This window comes from Eurypyga helias, unplaced genomic scaffold (assembly GCF_000690775.1).
Source record: "Eurypyga helias isolate BGI_N326 unplaced genomic scaffold, ASM69077v1 scaffold17771, whole genome shotgun sequence".
In the NCBI taxonomy this organism is placed as follows: Eukaryota; Metazoa; Chordata; class Aves; order Eurypygiformes; family Eurypygidae; genus Eurypyga; species Eurypyga helias.
The window spans coordinates 1-17918 of record NW_010232922.1 but is presented as its reverse complement, the minus strand read 5'-3'; the positions used below and the strand labels follow the sequence as shown (position 1 = coordinate 17918).

At 39.7% G+C, this 17918-nt stretch overlaps 1 protein-coding gene across 1 annotated transcript; it reads right to left on the bottom strand.

Annotated features, from left to right (window-relative positions):
• Positions 1-4686: 4686 nt before the first annotated feature.
• LOC104502778 (ubiquitin carboxyl-terminal hydrolase 46) lies at positions 4687-11723 on the bottom strand (the record flags this gene model as incomplete). The annotated part of the gene is made up of 4 exons (XM_010161569.1): positions 4687-4767; positions 8180-8409; positions 10619-10832; positions 11643-11723. Coding segments are annotated over 4 exons (606 nt in total), but the record flags the coding sequence as incomplete, so codon positions are not given.
• Between the last annotated feature and the right edge of the window lie 6195 nt (positions 11724-17918).

Below are 17918 nucleotides of genomic sequence, written 5' to 3'. Positions count from 1 at the left end.
ACCATTCTGTGATTCTATGAAGTAGAAACTGCCTTGTTAATTGCACTTGTATTGTACCTAATAGACTTCTGAAACTCCAGACAAATTCAGATCCATCCAGACCCAATAAACCCCATTCTACCATTGTAGTCCACACACACGGAGGCTGAAGCCGCACTGTCGGCCAGCTGAGCCTGCTCTCACAGTAGGCAGCACCAGAATCACCTTACAAAGGCAAAGGGAGGATTCTGGGTGATTAGTTCTTCCTGGCATCATCACCACGAGGGTAGATGGAGAGCTGAAGACTATACAGATTACTAGGGCATAGGTATTAGAAGTTATTTACATAACTTCATAGAAGGGGAGGATTTTCCATTTTCAAATATTAGGTTCTTTCAGGTTGACAGAGCATGACAGAGAGGCACTTCATATGACTGAACAGTATTTACACTAATGGAGAATGCTTTTCCTAGGGTTTTTTCTTTATATGGTCTTAATTTGATGAGAAAGTGCTGAAATTTAGGACAAAAATACATCTCTTGAAGGAGAAGTTGCAACAAAACTTTGATCATAAGCATATTTTTTTATCTAAACAAAAAATAAAGCATGATCACTGGAAAGGATTTGTTTCAGTGGTAAACACTGATCTCAAATACCTGATTTCAGGTTTGAATTTAAAGGCAAGGTTAACTGAATTCAGCTGATTCCTCCAAAAATTATGGTGACCTTTATGAAGAGATGAAGCTTTAGAAAAGATTACAGATGGGCTATATGTGTGGTGAATATAGTGCTTCTGTAGGAAGATTCAGTAGAATGCATTTGTGTAAGTTTTAGGTCTTCTATTAAGAAAGGAGTCTGATGTTTATTTTCAAAGCCTTGAAGTCTTTCAAAGTCTTGAAGTCTTGGGGTTCTGAAGTGTTTATTTTCAAAGCCTTGAAGTCTCAATTAAAAAAACCCCAGAACCCCAAACTTACGGAATTTACTAGTTTCCTTTCCACCTCAAATTGAAGCACTGGAGATCATATTTTTCAAACATAAAAAAACATGTACAGATAGAAGAAATTTGATAGATATTGATTTGCTCCGTGCCAAGCTTCCCATGAAAATGAATTAAACTCAAACTGAAATCCCTTTAAAATACATTAATTGCTCTGAAACCAATAATATCTAACATTTTTAAATGGTAAGTTGGCTGCCATGGGAATTACACCTATGAAAGCAGGAGAAATATGCACTTAGAAAAATACTTGCTAAGCTGAGGGACACTCCCTTACATGTGCCTTAGCATTTGCTCTTTTGTTCCGCTGTCTTTTACTTCCACCTGACAGGCTGTTACCCTGTTCTGCCAGATCAGGTGAAGCACAGTCACAGGATTTAGAGGCACTACTAATTCAATTATTCTGCACATAATAATTTCTTTTTCTGTACCAGGAACAAAAGTGGTGGCATGTTTACAGGCAGTAACTCCCCGGGGGAAGGGAGGTATGCAGATGAGAATTAGATGCTTTTGATGCCCTTTACAACTGCAGCTTCAGTAGCTGTTTCATTAATCAAGAATTTCCTGTGGCACTTCCAGTAGTTAAAAACAACAGATTATGACTGGAGTTCAGGCAAACTCTGCATGTACAAGAACCATAGGCTTGAGGAACTTTTCTCTATACCTGCAGAGCCAGTTTCAAGACATTTCTCCTTCCTATTCCATTATCAGGCCAATCTGCATTCTGTTTATATAGCATTTATCAGGAGAAAGGAATTTTTAAATACATCCGCTCAAGACATACTGGTTTATCATTGACCTCACGGGCTCCCACAGTTCATCTCTCTACACACTCTATGCTACATTGTTAAAGATGCTTTCCTTTCCATTGTTTGTATGCATCGATAATAGAGATTTTCTATTTTAAGAGATGAGAGAACTCTTAGTGGAATAAAAATGCACAGGCAGACTAGTTGGAAGTCAGGATCAAATGGCCTGGTAAACTTTGCAACTCCCAGTGGAAATAAAAACAATGGATATGTGCTATATTTGTTATTAGACTTTATTGCTTCAGGCCTGATCTACCCTGTGGAGTTAGACTTTGCCAGAGGCTTGTATTCCTTGGACTTCTTATGTACTCAAGGACCTTTTCAGTCTGAAAAGCTACAGAAGTAACTAAAAAGAACATTCATCTCTAGTGGCAAAGGAATTCATTCCACTTAAATGTTATCTTCCACAGTTTTTCTTTCATTTACCCTTTCAATGCATTTAAAGCAGTAAAGACATAGCAAAGCCATTGTTTAAAAAAAGATGGTAAAGCTTCCGAAAAGAGTAATACCTTTGCCCTTCCCATTAGCAGAAACCACAAAAGCACTTGCACTTCATTTAATAACACATAATACCACAGAGCAATGAGAGGAAACCCATATTCTAACTGAATATGTGTTTTCTAAACAGAGGTAGACATGCTTATAGTGTAAAAATCAATCAGAACAGATGGTACGCGGTGACTCTCTTCCTGTTCAATCTGTAAATAGCAATCTGCACCTCCTATCACAAGAAAAGAAAAGCTGGGATTTTGTTTCCCTTTATTTGCAAAAGGAGCAATGACCGGACTTCAAAATGCATGTCATGCTGTTTGGAGTGAAGGCAAATATTATACTGGGATGAATAAACAAATTTTTAGGGCAACCACTCTTCTCAGGATTGTGTAGATCTCTGCTGGAATATTGTGCCTGATTTTAGGCAAGAGCACTTGAAGAAAGCATGAATTCAAGAGACAGGTTCAGCTGGAAGGAAGGCTGAAGGGTAATGAACATGAGCAGAGATCTAGAGAAGATGGACTGTGAAGGAAAGGTTGAATCACCTTAGGCTGTTTAACTTAGAAAGTGATGACACTCTTCCTGTCTGTAAAAGGCTGCTGCTAAGAGGAAGGGGAGCAACCCCTCGTTTATGTCCAGAGTACACAGGGCAAGTAGAAATGGGCTTGAACTGAAACAAGAAGGATTCACATTTTCACAGCAGAAAAACTTGTTAGTAGTAAGAACAGAAAGGACTGGGGTAGGCAATCGAGCTAGTAGTGCCAAAAGATCTTTTGGAACAAGTTGAACAAGCATCACGTCTGAAGTGGAGACAGAGGCTAACCTCCTGGGGTCCCTTTCAACTCCATCATTCACCTGGGGAGGGCAGTAGTGCAGATGCAGTTCAGTGCAGATGCAGTACAGTGGCTATTCAAAGGCAGAAATACTACTGGTATTTTTACTGAAGTACTCTGTCTTTGCGTAAAAAGGTCTTTCCAAACAAAACACTTCCAGGAAGCTTAACTACTAAGAAATTTAAAAAGAAATTGGAGAAAGCTGAAGGACAGGTGATAACTCATATACAGCAGCCGTTTCTAGCAAGTTCACCAGACTAAGCTGTAAGAGAAAGTCAGTCTCCAGTAACTACACCATAGCACCAAAAAACAACTCAGGCTAGAAAGGACTTCAGAAGGTTCACACTTGAGCCTCCTCATGATTTCCAATTGACTTTGAACCCCGTAGGGGAAGGTAACTAATGCTGGCACAAACAAGTTCAAAGCAGTGACTACAGCACAGAAGAGTATGCTAACAAAAGTCTGCAGTACCAATACTGGGTCAGTTATCGCTGCCCACGAACAAAGACACAACAGGGAAAAAACTTCCTAAAAGTACTCCTTTCTAAAGCCACTCTTCAGTTTGCTCACTTTTTACGACGAGGGTAGCTGCTGCAGCATGGACTACTTGAGGGCTGAGGAACGTTGCAATAACCTACAGGAGACTGAATGGAAACGGAGAAGGAAAAAATATCTCTGGATCTAGGGCCTTAAAATGTAACAGAAGTTACTTAGTAACTCCCCTGTATCCACAGGGAAATCACTGCTTTCTGACTCAGGAAATGGTTAGTCCCTCATATGCTTTCTCTGTCTCTATTTGGGGTGAGGTGACAGGCAACCCTTCCAAGGCATTCCAGCATCACTGTTAAATGCCATTTCAAAGTTGGTAGCAGTTCTGGAGCTTGATGGAGTAATTTGATCAACTGATAATCGTTATCTTAGAGCAGCAACACACTGTCTTAAATCTAGGTTTATTGTATCAATACGAAAACTCCTGATACTTTAAATCTCTCAGAAAAAATCATCTATGCAAGTCTGAAAATTACTCTGATCTCTGCAGTATTTGTTTAAGAGTGAACTAGGGTCAGAACTGAAAACTTAGAATAAAAGACTTCTCCCTGTAATTTTAAGACAAGACACAGAATAAAAAACTTAGCGCAAAAGTAGACTTTTGAAATCTTTTGCCCTCTAGGGACTCTATCACTCACTCTGCAAAACACACACTTAACTTCTAATATGCATAAGTCCTAATCAACAGAGCACTCAAGTAGAAGCTTAAAGATAAGCACACTGAAATCCCTTCAAAGCCAATTATTATTCTGCAGCAATACTTCCAGATGACAAGGCAATCAATTATTTTCCCCCAAGAGATGATTTTTTTTTCCTCTTTCAAACACATAAATTGAAAGAGAAAATGAGTAAAAAAAAATACATTAATGTACATTTTTTCATTAGAGGAAACATCCGGTTTACAGCCTTTTTCTTCTGCTTGGGAAAAGCTCAAAACCAAATGCTATTCTGTTTCTCTTCTGTACCTACTAAACTTGGAAAATTTAGCAAAGTCAGACAGAACTATCTAACACAGAGATGCATTCCTTTACCTTAGACAGTGTGTAATTGATGTGTTCTGCTCCACATCAACAGAAAGGTCAAGAAAATCTTCATCTTTGCTACTAACCTGTTGCAAAAAATATACATGTAAAACAGAGACTTAATAAATCACCATATATCTAAATGCTGTTTATATCTACATGCAAATGCTAAAGACAGAGAAGTTTCTGCAGAAATAAATTACACAAAAATAATGCACTTCAGTGCTTTTGAATTGTTTCCTAGTTCAGCGTGACCACATTTATTAGCAACTCTACCAACCCAGCTTTCATGTCATTTAACTTCCGTCCGTTCCACTTACCCAAACCCACCAACCATGGGGCAGTGACCGCAGTCTACTCTTCATGACAGGGGGATCAGAAAATGAGTTATTAGCTGTGACTATATTAGCTGTGACTGGTGCAGTATGTATGCTCCCTTGTTACGCAACACAGCGTAGTTTCTTATTTTACTGGAATTTTATTCACCCTTTGTATAATATATTACACTGTATAATCACAGTTTTGCCCTACATAATTATTTCCACTGTTAAGGATGCAATGGAGATATTTTTTAAATAACTATCTGTCAGGAAATGTCATATATAACCAAGTTATGTTTTCTCTCCAGAGAGCATTCAAAAGGCTGGCTTTATATTTCTGCTTCACACAAATGCATTTCTCCATTGAATACTGTCCCTGATAATTTTGATTTAAAAAATTAAAAGATTAAAGGTAAAAACGGCAACGTGGTGATACCTCGTAAAATCATTTCAATTTTGCCAATGTTTTTTTAGAGAGAGAAAGAGGAGGAGCATTCTAATAAAGCATTTTTATTTTAAAAAAACAAACACTTTCAGAATGACAGATCTTGGGTTTATCTTTGAAAATGATTCTTTGAGTGTTTAATCTTGAAGATGATGTAAAAAAAAAAAAAAATCATCCAAACAGATAATTGTTGTGATACTTCAGCTGAGTGAAAAAGACTGCAGAATTACTGCACATGAATGTGGTCTTATTTGTAACAACCGATTTTGTTTATAAAATGCTGCATGAACGCTCCATGTTTTGCCTCCTATGACTGCATCTCCTTAAAATAATTAAATCAGATGATGGGATAGTGAAGTTCAAATCAAGAACTTCAGTGAGGGGCTGAATCCATTGCTCTGACGCACGTCCCTCGTGTTCAGATTTCTGCAATTCTATGGGTGTGGAAGTTACGTACTACTTTCAGCTCATCTTTGCGTTATGTCAGAGATCCCATAAACATGGTGAATGCAGCCCACATTAGTCCTGAATCCAGAGAAACACCTTTAGCAGGATGAATTTTGATATTATCAAAGAAGTACAGAGGCATAACATGCACCCCATTAAAATGAAGAACAGTTCTTCAAACAGAACGCCTCCCTGAGACATGATTTGACCCACAGGGGACAGGAAACCACGAACTCGAAAGATAGAGCAACAAAGCTTCAGAGGACATTGTGTCTCTACGGCTGGGACTGGAGTTGTGTCAGACACACTGCACACCAAGCAAGAGGTTTGGAAAAGCCTTTGGTAAGCACAGTGTATCATCTGAATACCCAAAAATCAGCTAGGAATTTTGGTATTGATTTCAGCACATCAAATATTTACTGAGAGGGGAAGATGAGCTAGTTGGAGCTAGAATAATACAGACCAAAACTAAAGGTGGCTAGCAAACCAGATTCAAATTGCACTCCTTGTAGGTGAGAGTAAGAATTGCTGGGATCTGAATGATTCTTCACGCACTACATATGAATATTTTAGCAAAAGAACATCTTTTAATCCATTTCAGCAATTCCCAAAGATATCAAGACATGATAATACAAGAAAAAACAAACTGGAAAAGTATCCTGAGTGTATCCTGTGAAAGCAGAAATACTGCTATATAACCATAGCTAAAGCAAGCTACAGGCAGGCCTTCCTACAGCAGCAGTACCTAGAGCTAATTTTTCCATAAAGCTCGGTGACTTTGAATTACAAATAGGGTATTGTGCGGCTTTGCTGTTACCCAAGAACACATCCTGACTTCAGTAGAGTTTGTCTGAGTAAACACTGGCTATTAATTTAGAAATAGACCACACCCTTTTAAAGAAGCTTGTCAGTTAAAAAATAATTCTACCTTTTCACTTATTTTAACTTGCTCTTATTACTTGGGTTTTTATAACTTAAATAGATGAAAGAATTCATTTTCAGTCTCTCTCTCATGTTTTCATTTGTAGAAGCTTGTTCCAAACTTGGTTCAACCTCTTTTTTCATGTTATCACTGTATCTCTTTTTCTCTGACTACAATCCTTGGAGAATTTGTATTTTCTCACAGTACAGAGCTATTCCTTATGATTAGAAATATCATAATATGTTCTTTTACATATCTGGCAGGACCTGGGTGGGGTTTATCTCACCTAACTTCAGCTGTCTGAAGTTAAATATTTAACCTCAGCTTGCTCTCTGAAGATACCTTCTCTGGCCACCTCCTCCCATTTTAATGCAGATAATCCAAAGTTGCATTTTCTTTAGAGGAAGCCCTTGGTAGCCGTACTGGTCTGGGTTAAAAGCACATTATTCGTTGGCCAGGTGAGTTTGCTGGCCCAGTTCGCAGCACTGCTGCGCCAACAATTGCGACAGCTCGGTAACAGCATGGAGCCAGGACAAGCTGTATGGAGCAGAACACCTGACACTGCTAAAAACCTTCCGTTTCATGAAACAGCCTAGAGGCAGATGGAGCGAGCTTCCTGCAGGAGCTCCTTTGCAATCTCCATCATCTCAGACGGAGCTGAGAAAACTAGTTCACCCTTGACACCTACCTTTTACAAAGTTTAGGTAAGGTTAATTCCAATCTTTTTGGAAAGTCAGTGTCTCTGTTCTCCCCAAAATAGATTTTTTTTTTTCCTGTCTGTGTTACTCTTCCACATAACAATCTCACAGAGAGAAACTTTCTGTATTACTATTTCTCTTCCCTTTAAGTAGGAGCATCTTATTGAAAAAAACAGAAATTGAAAGGAGACTCGCAGTTGGGTTTCCTAACTAAAACTGATTTTTACTCATACTTCAAATATAAGAGACTTCAAACTGACAGCATCCTCTACAGAATATTAGGGAGATAGCAGAAAACATATGGTTTGTTAATACCAAACCCTCTGTATGGCAGTCACATTCTTAGGATTGAACTAACACAAATTCATCTTAACATTTCACTTATCCATGGAATAATGATGTGAATATCTTCTCCCAGAGTTACAGTAATAAGGAAGGGTATTGATTAACTAGCAAGGATTTTAACTGCAGACTTGGCATAGGTTAGCCAAGCAATGCCTAGAAAAATAAATTTTTAGAAAAGAATATACTCACTTCAAGAAGTAAAGTCTACAGGAATATCCACAATTCTCAGATGTCTGAAAAGATTCATATATTTATATATATAAAATGTATCTATCTATTAATGGGCAACAACCAAAAAAAAAAATCTATCCCAATGCTTACGGTTTCACAGTTCAAACATCTAGTTTCGTTAGTCAGTGTTCCCTGAAAAATCTCATGCACCCAGGTGAGTTCTTGTTTATTGTTCTCTTCAGCTTCATTCATGTTGCCATTTTTCAGTTTCCCATTTTGCTTTTCCTGTTTCTTCTCCTCCTGCAAAATGTCTGCGATGGTGTTGAGCAGGTAATTTAAAAACTCATGTGCATCCTGCTGCATGTAGTTGTCAAAGAGATCTGTGAAGAAGAGAGTCGAGATTTCTAAAGCTGAATATATCCTTCCCTTCCAGAAAGCAAACTGAAGTCATTATTTCTTTCCAAATACATGTACTGGCCCTTGTTTAGCAAAGTATTTAGAATCATGCCAAAGAGCAGCAGTTTTGCAGTCACGCTGGCTCCAGTGAAGCTGCTTTGGGGGAGGGCTTTGTCTCGCCTAACTTTAGCTGTCTGGAAGGTTACACTCTTCTTTGGAGTTGGTTGTGTAGGCTCCCACTACAGTCAATGAGGAAAGCAAGAGGGTGACTCATCCTAAATTAATTCCTTAGACTAGATGCCTAACTTTAGGCAGCACTGACTCCCACCTATATTCCAAGTCCCTCGCATACTTAGGAACATCACAGAGTTTGGACAGCGAGACACATGGGCAGGGAAACTGAAGACACTGGATGCTGACATGTGCTAGTGTACTGTGTCTGGCTGGGATGGGGCTACCTCTCCACACACCAGCCCATACTCTGCTTTGTACGTGTGGCTAGAAGGGTGCTGATAACACATCCATGTTTGGGCTATGGCTGAGCAGTGCTCGCACAGCATCAAGGCCATCTCTCCATCCAACCTCCCTGACTCCTGCCAAATGTTGGTAGGCTGGGAGTAGGCAAGAGGTTGGGAGGGGACAGCTGACCCAGACTGACCAAAGGAATATTCTATGCCATGTGACTTCATGTTCATCAATAAAAGCTAAGAGAAAGGAGGAGGGGGGGCATTCATTACTAAGATGCTTTTCTTCCAATGCAACTCCTATGCATACCGAGGCCTTGCTTCCCAGGGAGTGGCTGGAAATTGCCTGCTGATGGGAAGCAGAGAATAAATCTCCTTTGGTTTTGCTTTGCTTCTGCACGTGGCCTTTGGGGTTTTTTTTATTAAACTGCCTCCATCTCAAAACACAAGTTTTTTTCATCTTATTTTCTTTGCCCTGTCCTACTGAGGAGGGGAGTGAGAGAGCAGTTTGGTGGGTACCTGGCAGGAGCCAAGGTTAACCCACCACAAACAGTAATAACAACATCATCTAACAAAGCTCTTTTTTCACACATAAGCGTGATGTGCAGAGACTTGACCTCTTCAATAAGAAATGATGCAGGAGGAGAGAAGAACATCTCAGTGGTGATTTAGTAGAGGCTTCTCCAGTGAAGGCTTAATTTTCCCACCATGCTGAAGAAAAAAGAATGTGTATTTTTATCCTCCTTCTCCTGAAAAAGCTCACATGGATTTCCTCAGAAAATACTGCACAGATCCTTTGGCTTTGCAGTGTCTAGCCTAGACACATAAGCTGGTTAATACACACCTAGTGTGGCCCTAATTTAAAAAAGCTGAAAACCTAAGATCCATTCCCTAAAAGTGATCCCCAACAGTGTGGAGGCGTTTATCACCAGATGACTCAGAGCTAACTTTGTCACACTTTCAAAAGCCTGCTCTGGAATGAACAGTCTGCCCATTTATATGCTGTCACCAGGAAGCAATTTCTTCCAGGTGTTTGACTCTTACTTTGTCTCTTCATTCAAAGCTCCCCTGTTTCTAAGCATACCACCCACACTGATATGGATCCAGGCCAAAATGGAGCTGTGTGGCAGGCTTCCTTATTTCAAGATGTTCCTCATATCCCTCAGACAGAACAACTACAAGTTTATGCCAACCTAATGCTCTGATGCTTCACAAAGTAAGACTGTGCCCACCACTTCTAAGAACAAAAGCAGCAGTTGACGTGTAGTCTACTGAACACCCTCACATAAATCCAGTTACCCATCCTCCGGGGCGTTTGGGACTAGTGGTACCTGTAGCATTCCTAGGTCACAGTTTCTGTATTGCCAACTGCCCTCAATGTTTCTCTCAGCCATACTCCACAAAAAAATAATGAAAAATTATGGCAGTCTCACCCTATTCCCAGCCCTAGCTCACTGTTCAGTGCAGTCTGTCCCACTGTGCTGTGAAAACATCATTAATTCATGCACCTCTGGGAACTTATGAAACCTGATACAGTTGTTTCAAGCATAATATCATGTACACGGATACTAAACTATTAATATCTAAACCCCTGAAAGCACTAAAGGTAATTTACAAATTTAACCTGAACATCTGATTAACGTGACCACATTACCCCATGAAGCCACACTTATTTAGACTTTCTCGATCAATGTATAAAAGTCTAAGAGGATTCCAGTTTTACACTTACCATTCTCTTTTCGTAACCTTGATATGAACTTCTTTGGTGGAATAACTCCGACTTTCTTCTTCTGAGTAGCAATACTGTGGAAAAGATCTGCCAGGCAAGTCAAGAGATTTTCCTTCTTTTTCTGTTGGGCCTTGTATGATAATACATTTTCCCGAAACGGCCGGCAAAAATACAGTGCCTGCAGCACGGAGTTACAGTAGCAGGTATTCCCAAACTGCCAAGTAAAAGTAAAAACAATCTTAATCCCTGGGCATCACAATAAAACTAGTTGCTTCCTTCAACTTCTGGCTTCTGTGTCCCTGTCACATACCAGCCATTTTGCCATGCAGCTGCTGTAGAAATACATTCCCACACCCACACTTGACACTTTACAGAAAAAAAAAACCATGGTGTTCTAAATTAACTACGACACAAAGTAAAAGTTTCAACTTGCAAGAGATATATTTATTGTAGTGGTTCTTGTTAAGCTTGTTTTCATATATTAATATATTCTTGCTGGGCTCTATCTTGCTGCTTAGTAGCAGAATGACTAATGTTTTCAATGGAAAGAATTACTATATCTGATTTATTTATATGGGAATAAACAAGTGATTAAACAGCATTCTTATCCATTCTCTCCTTAGGTAAAAAAGCTCCTCCAAAGAGTTGCTGGTGCAGACGGCTGTACCTAAGCTTGTATGTACTTCCATCACTTCCTACCAAAAATTTAAGAGACTGACCCTCACATTTTGTAGCTAAAATGGACTTTCAACTTTACTGAAGTGTAAGTTCTAATCACTGGAAACATTCACTGAGGAGTAAACTATTTTTCTGGGGGTGTGTGACTCTGTCTTCAAACACCTGATACAGTTTCGCAACCCACTTTGTCTAAAATTGAAACATAAGCAGTGCTTTTTCAAAAAAAGACAGTCCTGCCTTAGAACAGGAAAGAAACAAGAAAAAAGAAAATAATTTTCTTTCATTTTTCACGTAAAATCAAAGCCATAGTTCTGTATCTGGTTTGCCTACTGAAAATGGTACTTACATTGACCAATCCAAAGTAGTGCTCATTGATTGGAAACTGCTCTGGGCCAATGTCTTTTTCCAGAGCAGAGGCATTGGTGCCCTAAAAAGAAGAAGGAAGAATTTATTTAGGATATTAGGACTCTAAAATGAAGTTACGGACAGCATCGAGACAGAAACTTTTTTTTCCTTTCAGCTAAAATTGGCCAAGCTAACTCTCTCTTACTAATGGGTGAGCACGACAGTCACATGAGCCAATGAAAATATTTGCAATTCTGGGTAGTGGAGCTGGCCTGACCTGGCCACTAGTAATGACTGACCAGAAGTGAACAGGTCACAACAACAGTGGTCCTCCCCACATCCATCTACCCCTTATTTTCACTTTGTCCATGAGCAGCTGGATCCCATTACCCTCTTGGCTCATAAAGATACTTGATCTTAGGCAAAACCTTTAAAGGTACCTTGGATAAAACAGTTTCTAGATGTAAGGCAGGTTTCCAAAGCATGACTGAAACTCCTCTGAATCCCTCCTAATTTGTCAGCAGGCTTTAACGATCCTTGGGCTCCAGACTGGCACCCCGTTCCAGTAACAGCCTCACAAATGTTAAAAGCAAGTGTAAGGTACCTGACGTTTTGCCTTGGCTAAGGTCAGAGGGGGCAGACTGTTGCCTCTCCTAGTCACTGCCTCAGTGTGGCAAGTGCCGTTCAGCTGTATCTTCCCTCCAACAGCAAAGTTGCTTTTATAGCTACTGGTCTGTGAGTACAATCACTAATTTTGCATATTACAAGTGGTTTTCCTGTAGTAAAATGCCCATTTTAGATTACCAAGCAAGGTAGGTAGATGGCTGCCAAAGACAGTGGCATAACTGCTGTCCACTCTATATGCATACACATCCCTGCAGAACCACTAAAAATGCTGTATTTGGACAAGGATTCCTTACATAAAACCATTCAAGCTACTGAGTATGCTCTACAGTACGACGTATTAGTATTTCATGCCTTAGAATTTTCATCACACAAGAACAGCACAGTTGGTTGACTTCCGTAAGAACATGTAAAATGCCCCTGTAAACATGCCTGCATGTAAAACACCTGAACATTTCTAAAATTCCCTGTGTTCCTGAGGTTTGTTCAGTATAACACTTGCTCAGAAGGGTCATCAGCTAAAATTTTTGTAGTTACTGGTAATCAAATTCAATCATTCTGGTGTCCCTTGCCCATCTTCTCCCCAAAGAATGATCTGTATTTCTTTACTGTGCCTACCATTGCCACCGCTGCCTATATTAGATTATTATTTCACATCAACTCATCAAAAGAAGATGATTTTAGTTAAGCATCAGTGGTGTGAAACTCAGCACAGGTGCTCTTTGAGAATGTGCGAGCCTTGAAATTAAAACAGCTCCTTCAAGTTGGCAGCTTCCAAAAATGCTCCAAAGATTTTGTATTTCACATCCCCTTAGCAGATCCCTTTCCAGTCTCTCCCTTTCTCTCACACAGAGCTTATTTCTCAGGCTGTGTGTGTGCAATTTCTCATCCTAAGCCTCATGTGAGAAACATGGAAAAAAGAATGATCCATACAAAGCAATTATTGGCTACTTTTCAGTGGAGAAGAGAGTGTGATAATGATATAAGTTCCATAGAATCACAGAAGGGTTTGGGTTGAAAGGGACCTTAAAGACCAAAAAAGCCCTTAAAGTTCCAACCCCCCTGCCCTGGGCAGGGACACCTTCCACTAGACCAGGTTGCTCCAAGCCTCATCCAGCCTGGCCTTGAACACTTCCAGGGATGGGGCATCCACAGCTTCTCTGGGCAACCTGTTCCAGTGCCTCACCACCCTCTCCATGAAGAACTTCTTCCTGATATCTAATCTAAACCTCCCCACTTTCAATTTAAACCCGTTCCCCCTTGTCCTGTCACTACAGGCCCTTGTAAAAAGTCCCCCCCAGCTTCCCTGTAGCCCCTTCAGGCACTGGAAGGTGCTATAAGGTCTCGTTTCTTTGCTTGCAGAGACAACCTTGCCAAAGATGTGCGGATTCAGCAAAGCATCCAACTTCCCAAGAAGGAGAAAACTGATGGGCATTTCGCTAGCTGATATTAACAGCGAGGGAAACAGCCACTGTTACCCTCTAAACTTTGTCTGATAAAAAAACATGAGTACAGAAGACTAATGAAGCTTCTGAAGAAAACCATCTTCATCTTAATACCCATTGTACAGATTCAGATCAAAGCAAAGGTTTTCTTTGATGACATGCATAGCATTCAAATCAAGTTCCCTAACAGAAGAATGAAATGGTTTTTTTCCAGTTTTGCAGGAAGTATTTTCCACATTGAAAAAAAAATTCTCTCTCTAGCATTCATGGAAAATAATATCTCTAAAAAGTAACCTCCTACTCTTTTATAACCTATAGGTTTGTGTACTCTGTTAGATAAATAGAATGCAAGTGCTCTGCTAGCTAGTTGCTCCTACATTACTCATTTGCCTTTCCTCCAGGGCCAGGGTTTCTTACTTCAGAGGATGCCAGATGGTTTGACAAGTCCTTTCTGGCATTTAAATTGCCTTGTAAATATTGTGAGAAAGAGCAAGAATCAGGATTTACCTAACCAAGTTATTACTGAAAACCAAACAAATCCATTATGTGCACTAACTGATCTTCATACACAAACAATACATTGCAAGGAAATTCCCAAAATACATGCTGTTGACACAACGTATGCTTAGTAACAGCACATCACCGGGGTATAGGTTGCTCTCCAAAACCAGGCCTTGGCTGTGGCAAATAACCAACGAAGCACTGCGGCTGGTTTCCCAACAAATGAGAGAGGTTAAATTCAGTCTTTGGGTAAGCTGGCATAACTCCCGTGGCCTTCATTAGGCAGTTGTGCCTTCTAATATGAAGGGCGACTCCAATCTGGTTATTTCAAGGTGTCAATAAATACTGTTACATTTATGGAAAAAGAAGAGGAGGAAAAGAGGTAAGAAGCACACAGACCTTCCACTTCAAAACACTATATATGACTATTTAACACGGTTTCAAGCACAGTTGTGCTTGTTCCCACTCCCAGTCAGTCATTTTGTTCACTTTTGCAGTGAAAACCTGCTCAGACATTTTCAATGCAATCCATTCTCTACAGCTTTGTCAACAACCCAGTGCTTCAGCTGGGAGAAATACCCTACTGCAGCTGGACCTACTGCCCTCTCATACAAACCAGCAAGAGTGGCAGTGTGGCCAGAGCCTGACACGAGGAGAGCCCACTAAGTCAGGGGACTGGGATCTAGGACTATTAAATAAATTTATATCACGGTAAAGAGACAGTAAAGGAGTCTGGCTCCCTCTTAAAAGAATATATGAATGAAGGGCATGCAGCAAAGTGGCTGTGGTGGCCAGACCTTACGAGAATGAGAACTAGGTCAACATGGAAACTCTTACTATGCATTCTGTGGCCTTGGTGAACCCTGATTTCTCTGAAGTTTTACCACTTAATTCAGCAACCAGTATTCAGCCCTTAAAAAATGGCAAAGAGATACAGTCGGAGCCATAGCCGAGCATGGGTCAGTTCAGGCTAAACCAAGATTTCTACCACAACATCACGCAAAAGACATTCTGACCATACGAACTATATTTTTTCCTCTTACTATTTTGCTCTAGGCCTTCCATTGGGTAAGTTTGCCCGTTTTCATTTCAACTGAAATTTCTGATAATGTTGCTAAGAGTTTAGTTTGTACTTTGCATCATATGAAGCAGATGAAGTAAAAAAAATTCTCCTTTTTTGCTGCATGTAAACAAAATAACAGTGCAGGCGAAAATAAAGCCTGTCAGATTAGATCATTAAATCACATGTAGCACAATGATCTAAATACAATTATTCTATAGAGGATGAGAAATGGACTATAGCCAGTATGAAAGAAACTGCAAGCAGAAGACAGCAAATCAGACTCAACTTTCTAGTTTGACAGAGCTATAAAAAATGGCACCTACTTTCTAGGCATGAGCTTAATTTAAAGAAAATGAGTGCAGTAAAGAAATTAGGATATTTCGTAAGTCACCTGTGGAAAACCTATTAAACAGGTATCACCAAACAACACAGTATGAATAACCATCAGACAATAAAATACAAAGAAATAACAAGAAATATATTGTTCACAAGAAAATTTTTAAAATATAAGAAAAACCACATAAATATTGAATCATGAAACCAGAAATTTAACTAATATATAAAGAAAAAGAGATCAGTGAAGGAAGTTGGCTGGTCCATGACGAAGGGCTGCAGATCATACACAGCTGTGAACTAGATTTTTTTTTTTCTTAGTATTCAGGGAAAGTGAGAGCAATGTGCTAGAAATAGAGTTGTTTCCTGAAGGGAGAAACTGAAGACTTAAACTAAGGGTGACGTCTGGGCCGGTAGAAGAGAAATTAGAATAAAAATAGAAATGGCTTCAGGGCCAGGCAGCCTGAGTTTCAGGATTTTGGAAGGCACAGCATATGGGAGGAGAGGGAAAAAGACGATAAAGAAAGATGTGGAGGGCCTCCTGGCCAACAAATGGCAGTGATGGATAACTCAAAAGAGAGGAAGCAACTGTAAATAAAATCCAAACTTAGCTCCCAGAAGCGACACACAGAAAACGAGACTGAGCGAAGCGCAAGCAATACCACACCATGCAGTATACATGCAACCGCTTCCAATAGACACATCACCCGTCCCTGGTGTTGGACTTCAACCATCCTCCATGACAACCTCAGCTTTCAGAGAGGTGTGGTGAGTAATTGGATCAGCTGAAGGTGCCGAATTCAACGATGTTAAATGTTAAACCTGAAATGTTTCTGTATTTTTTAAAGTGGAAGTAAGTCCCACGAGATGGTTGAATTATCCAGATTAGCTTTTTATTCTTTCTGCAAAGAAATGTTTTAGTATTCCTCCCGCACAACTATTTTGGGACTTTGTTGCCACAAGGTAAAAGAGGAAAGAGAGGGTTGTATGAAAAACACAGGCGATAGTAAACAGTAGAAGGATATTGACCAACCTAAAACCCACTGTGTACTCATATTTCTGAAGGAAAGGTGATTCAAGACAATGTATCTAAATAAATTCTTTTTGTGCCTTTTTTCCAAAGAGTTTTCTGATCATTAAGGCGAATTATAAGAGCTTGAAAGAAGTTATCTAACTTGTCTTTTGCTGGATGCACTGAACTGTCTCTAATGACAGATCTAAGTATTACATATACATAAATAACTTCAGTTCTTTACTGTGTGATTACGAACAAACAGATGAAAATTGAGAGGCCTGAAATCCCGAATCATTTAAAATCCTCAACAAAGTGTTTAAGGCACTTAGTCTGACATAGCTTAAAGAACAAAGCAAGCAAGCACTGGGAGTGAGGTTCTAGGGAAGTGTTACAAGTTCTGTATCTAAATCCTTAAGTAATCTTTTTTTAATATATTGACCTTTAAAGTTTCCATGATTAGACAACCTTTACCAAACCGCAACTCAGTATTCTTTCGTGAGCCTGTCTCCATTCCCAGCTTAATTGTTCTTGGGTTACTGGCACTCAGGGTTTTGCTGGAACAAGTAGCAAAAGCTTTTTTTTTTTTTTTTGGCCAGTTTCCTTCTTCAGCGCACATAACCTCAAGATGGCCTCACAAGTGAAAAAGAGACTGAGGTTTGCTTACAGACTATAATTTCTTCAATAGTATTTTTGTCTGGACCACCCAGCCTGCATACGTGGTGCCTCAGAGCATTCTAAAGGCAAGGCACCTTCTAGACTTCCTCGCAGCTGCACCAGCTGGAGTACTCTCTGATAACCTGGAGACAGAAGAACGAATGTCTTCATTAAATCTCAATATAACATGAGTTATGAGGGCTGCAGTTATGTTGCAGGACAGGTTTAGAATTCAAAATTATTCTTGACAGTCGGTTTTTTACTTTTTATTTTAAAGAAAAGCTCCAAAACTGTTGAAATTTGCCGAGACAAGTGCAAGATTCCAGACATGAAGAGAAGAATCACCAGTACATGTACAGAATGGGAAACAGCTGACTCAGGTGTAGGGGAGAGAGAAATGAATAAGCATCAGCTATGCAGTTTCAGAAAAACACAACAACAAGTGTAGACAACATAATGAAATTCGTACAGACAGGAGTCTACAAAGTCCTTAAAGTAGCTTTCCTGTTTAACCTGCCACTGGTAAGACTTCAGACAGGACCTTATGGCCAGGTTTAGGTGCTGGGTTTCAAGACAGACATAGATACAAAAGAGAATCCAAAAGAAGGCAGTCAAAATGTGTGGCATGGTCGACACGCTGGA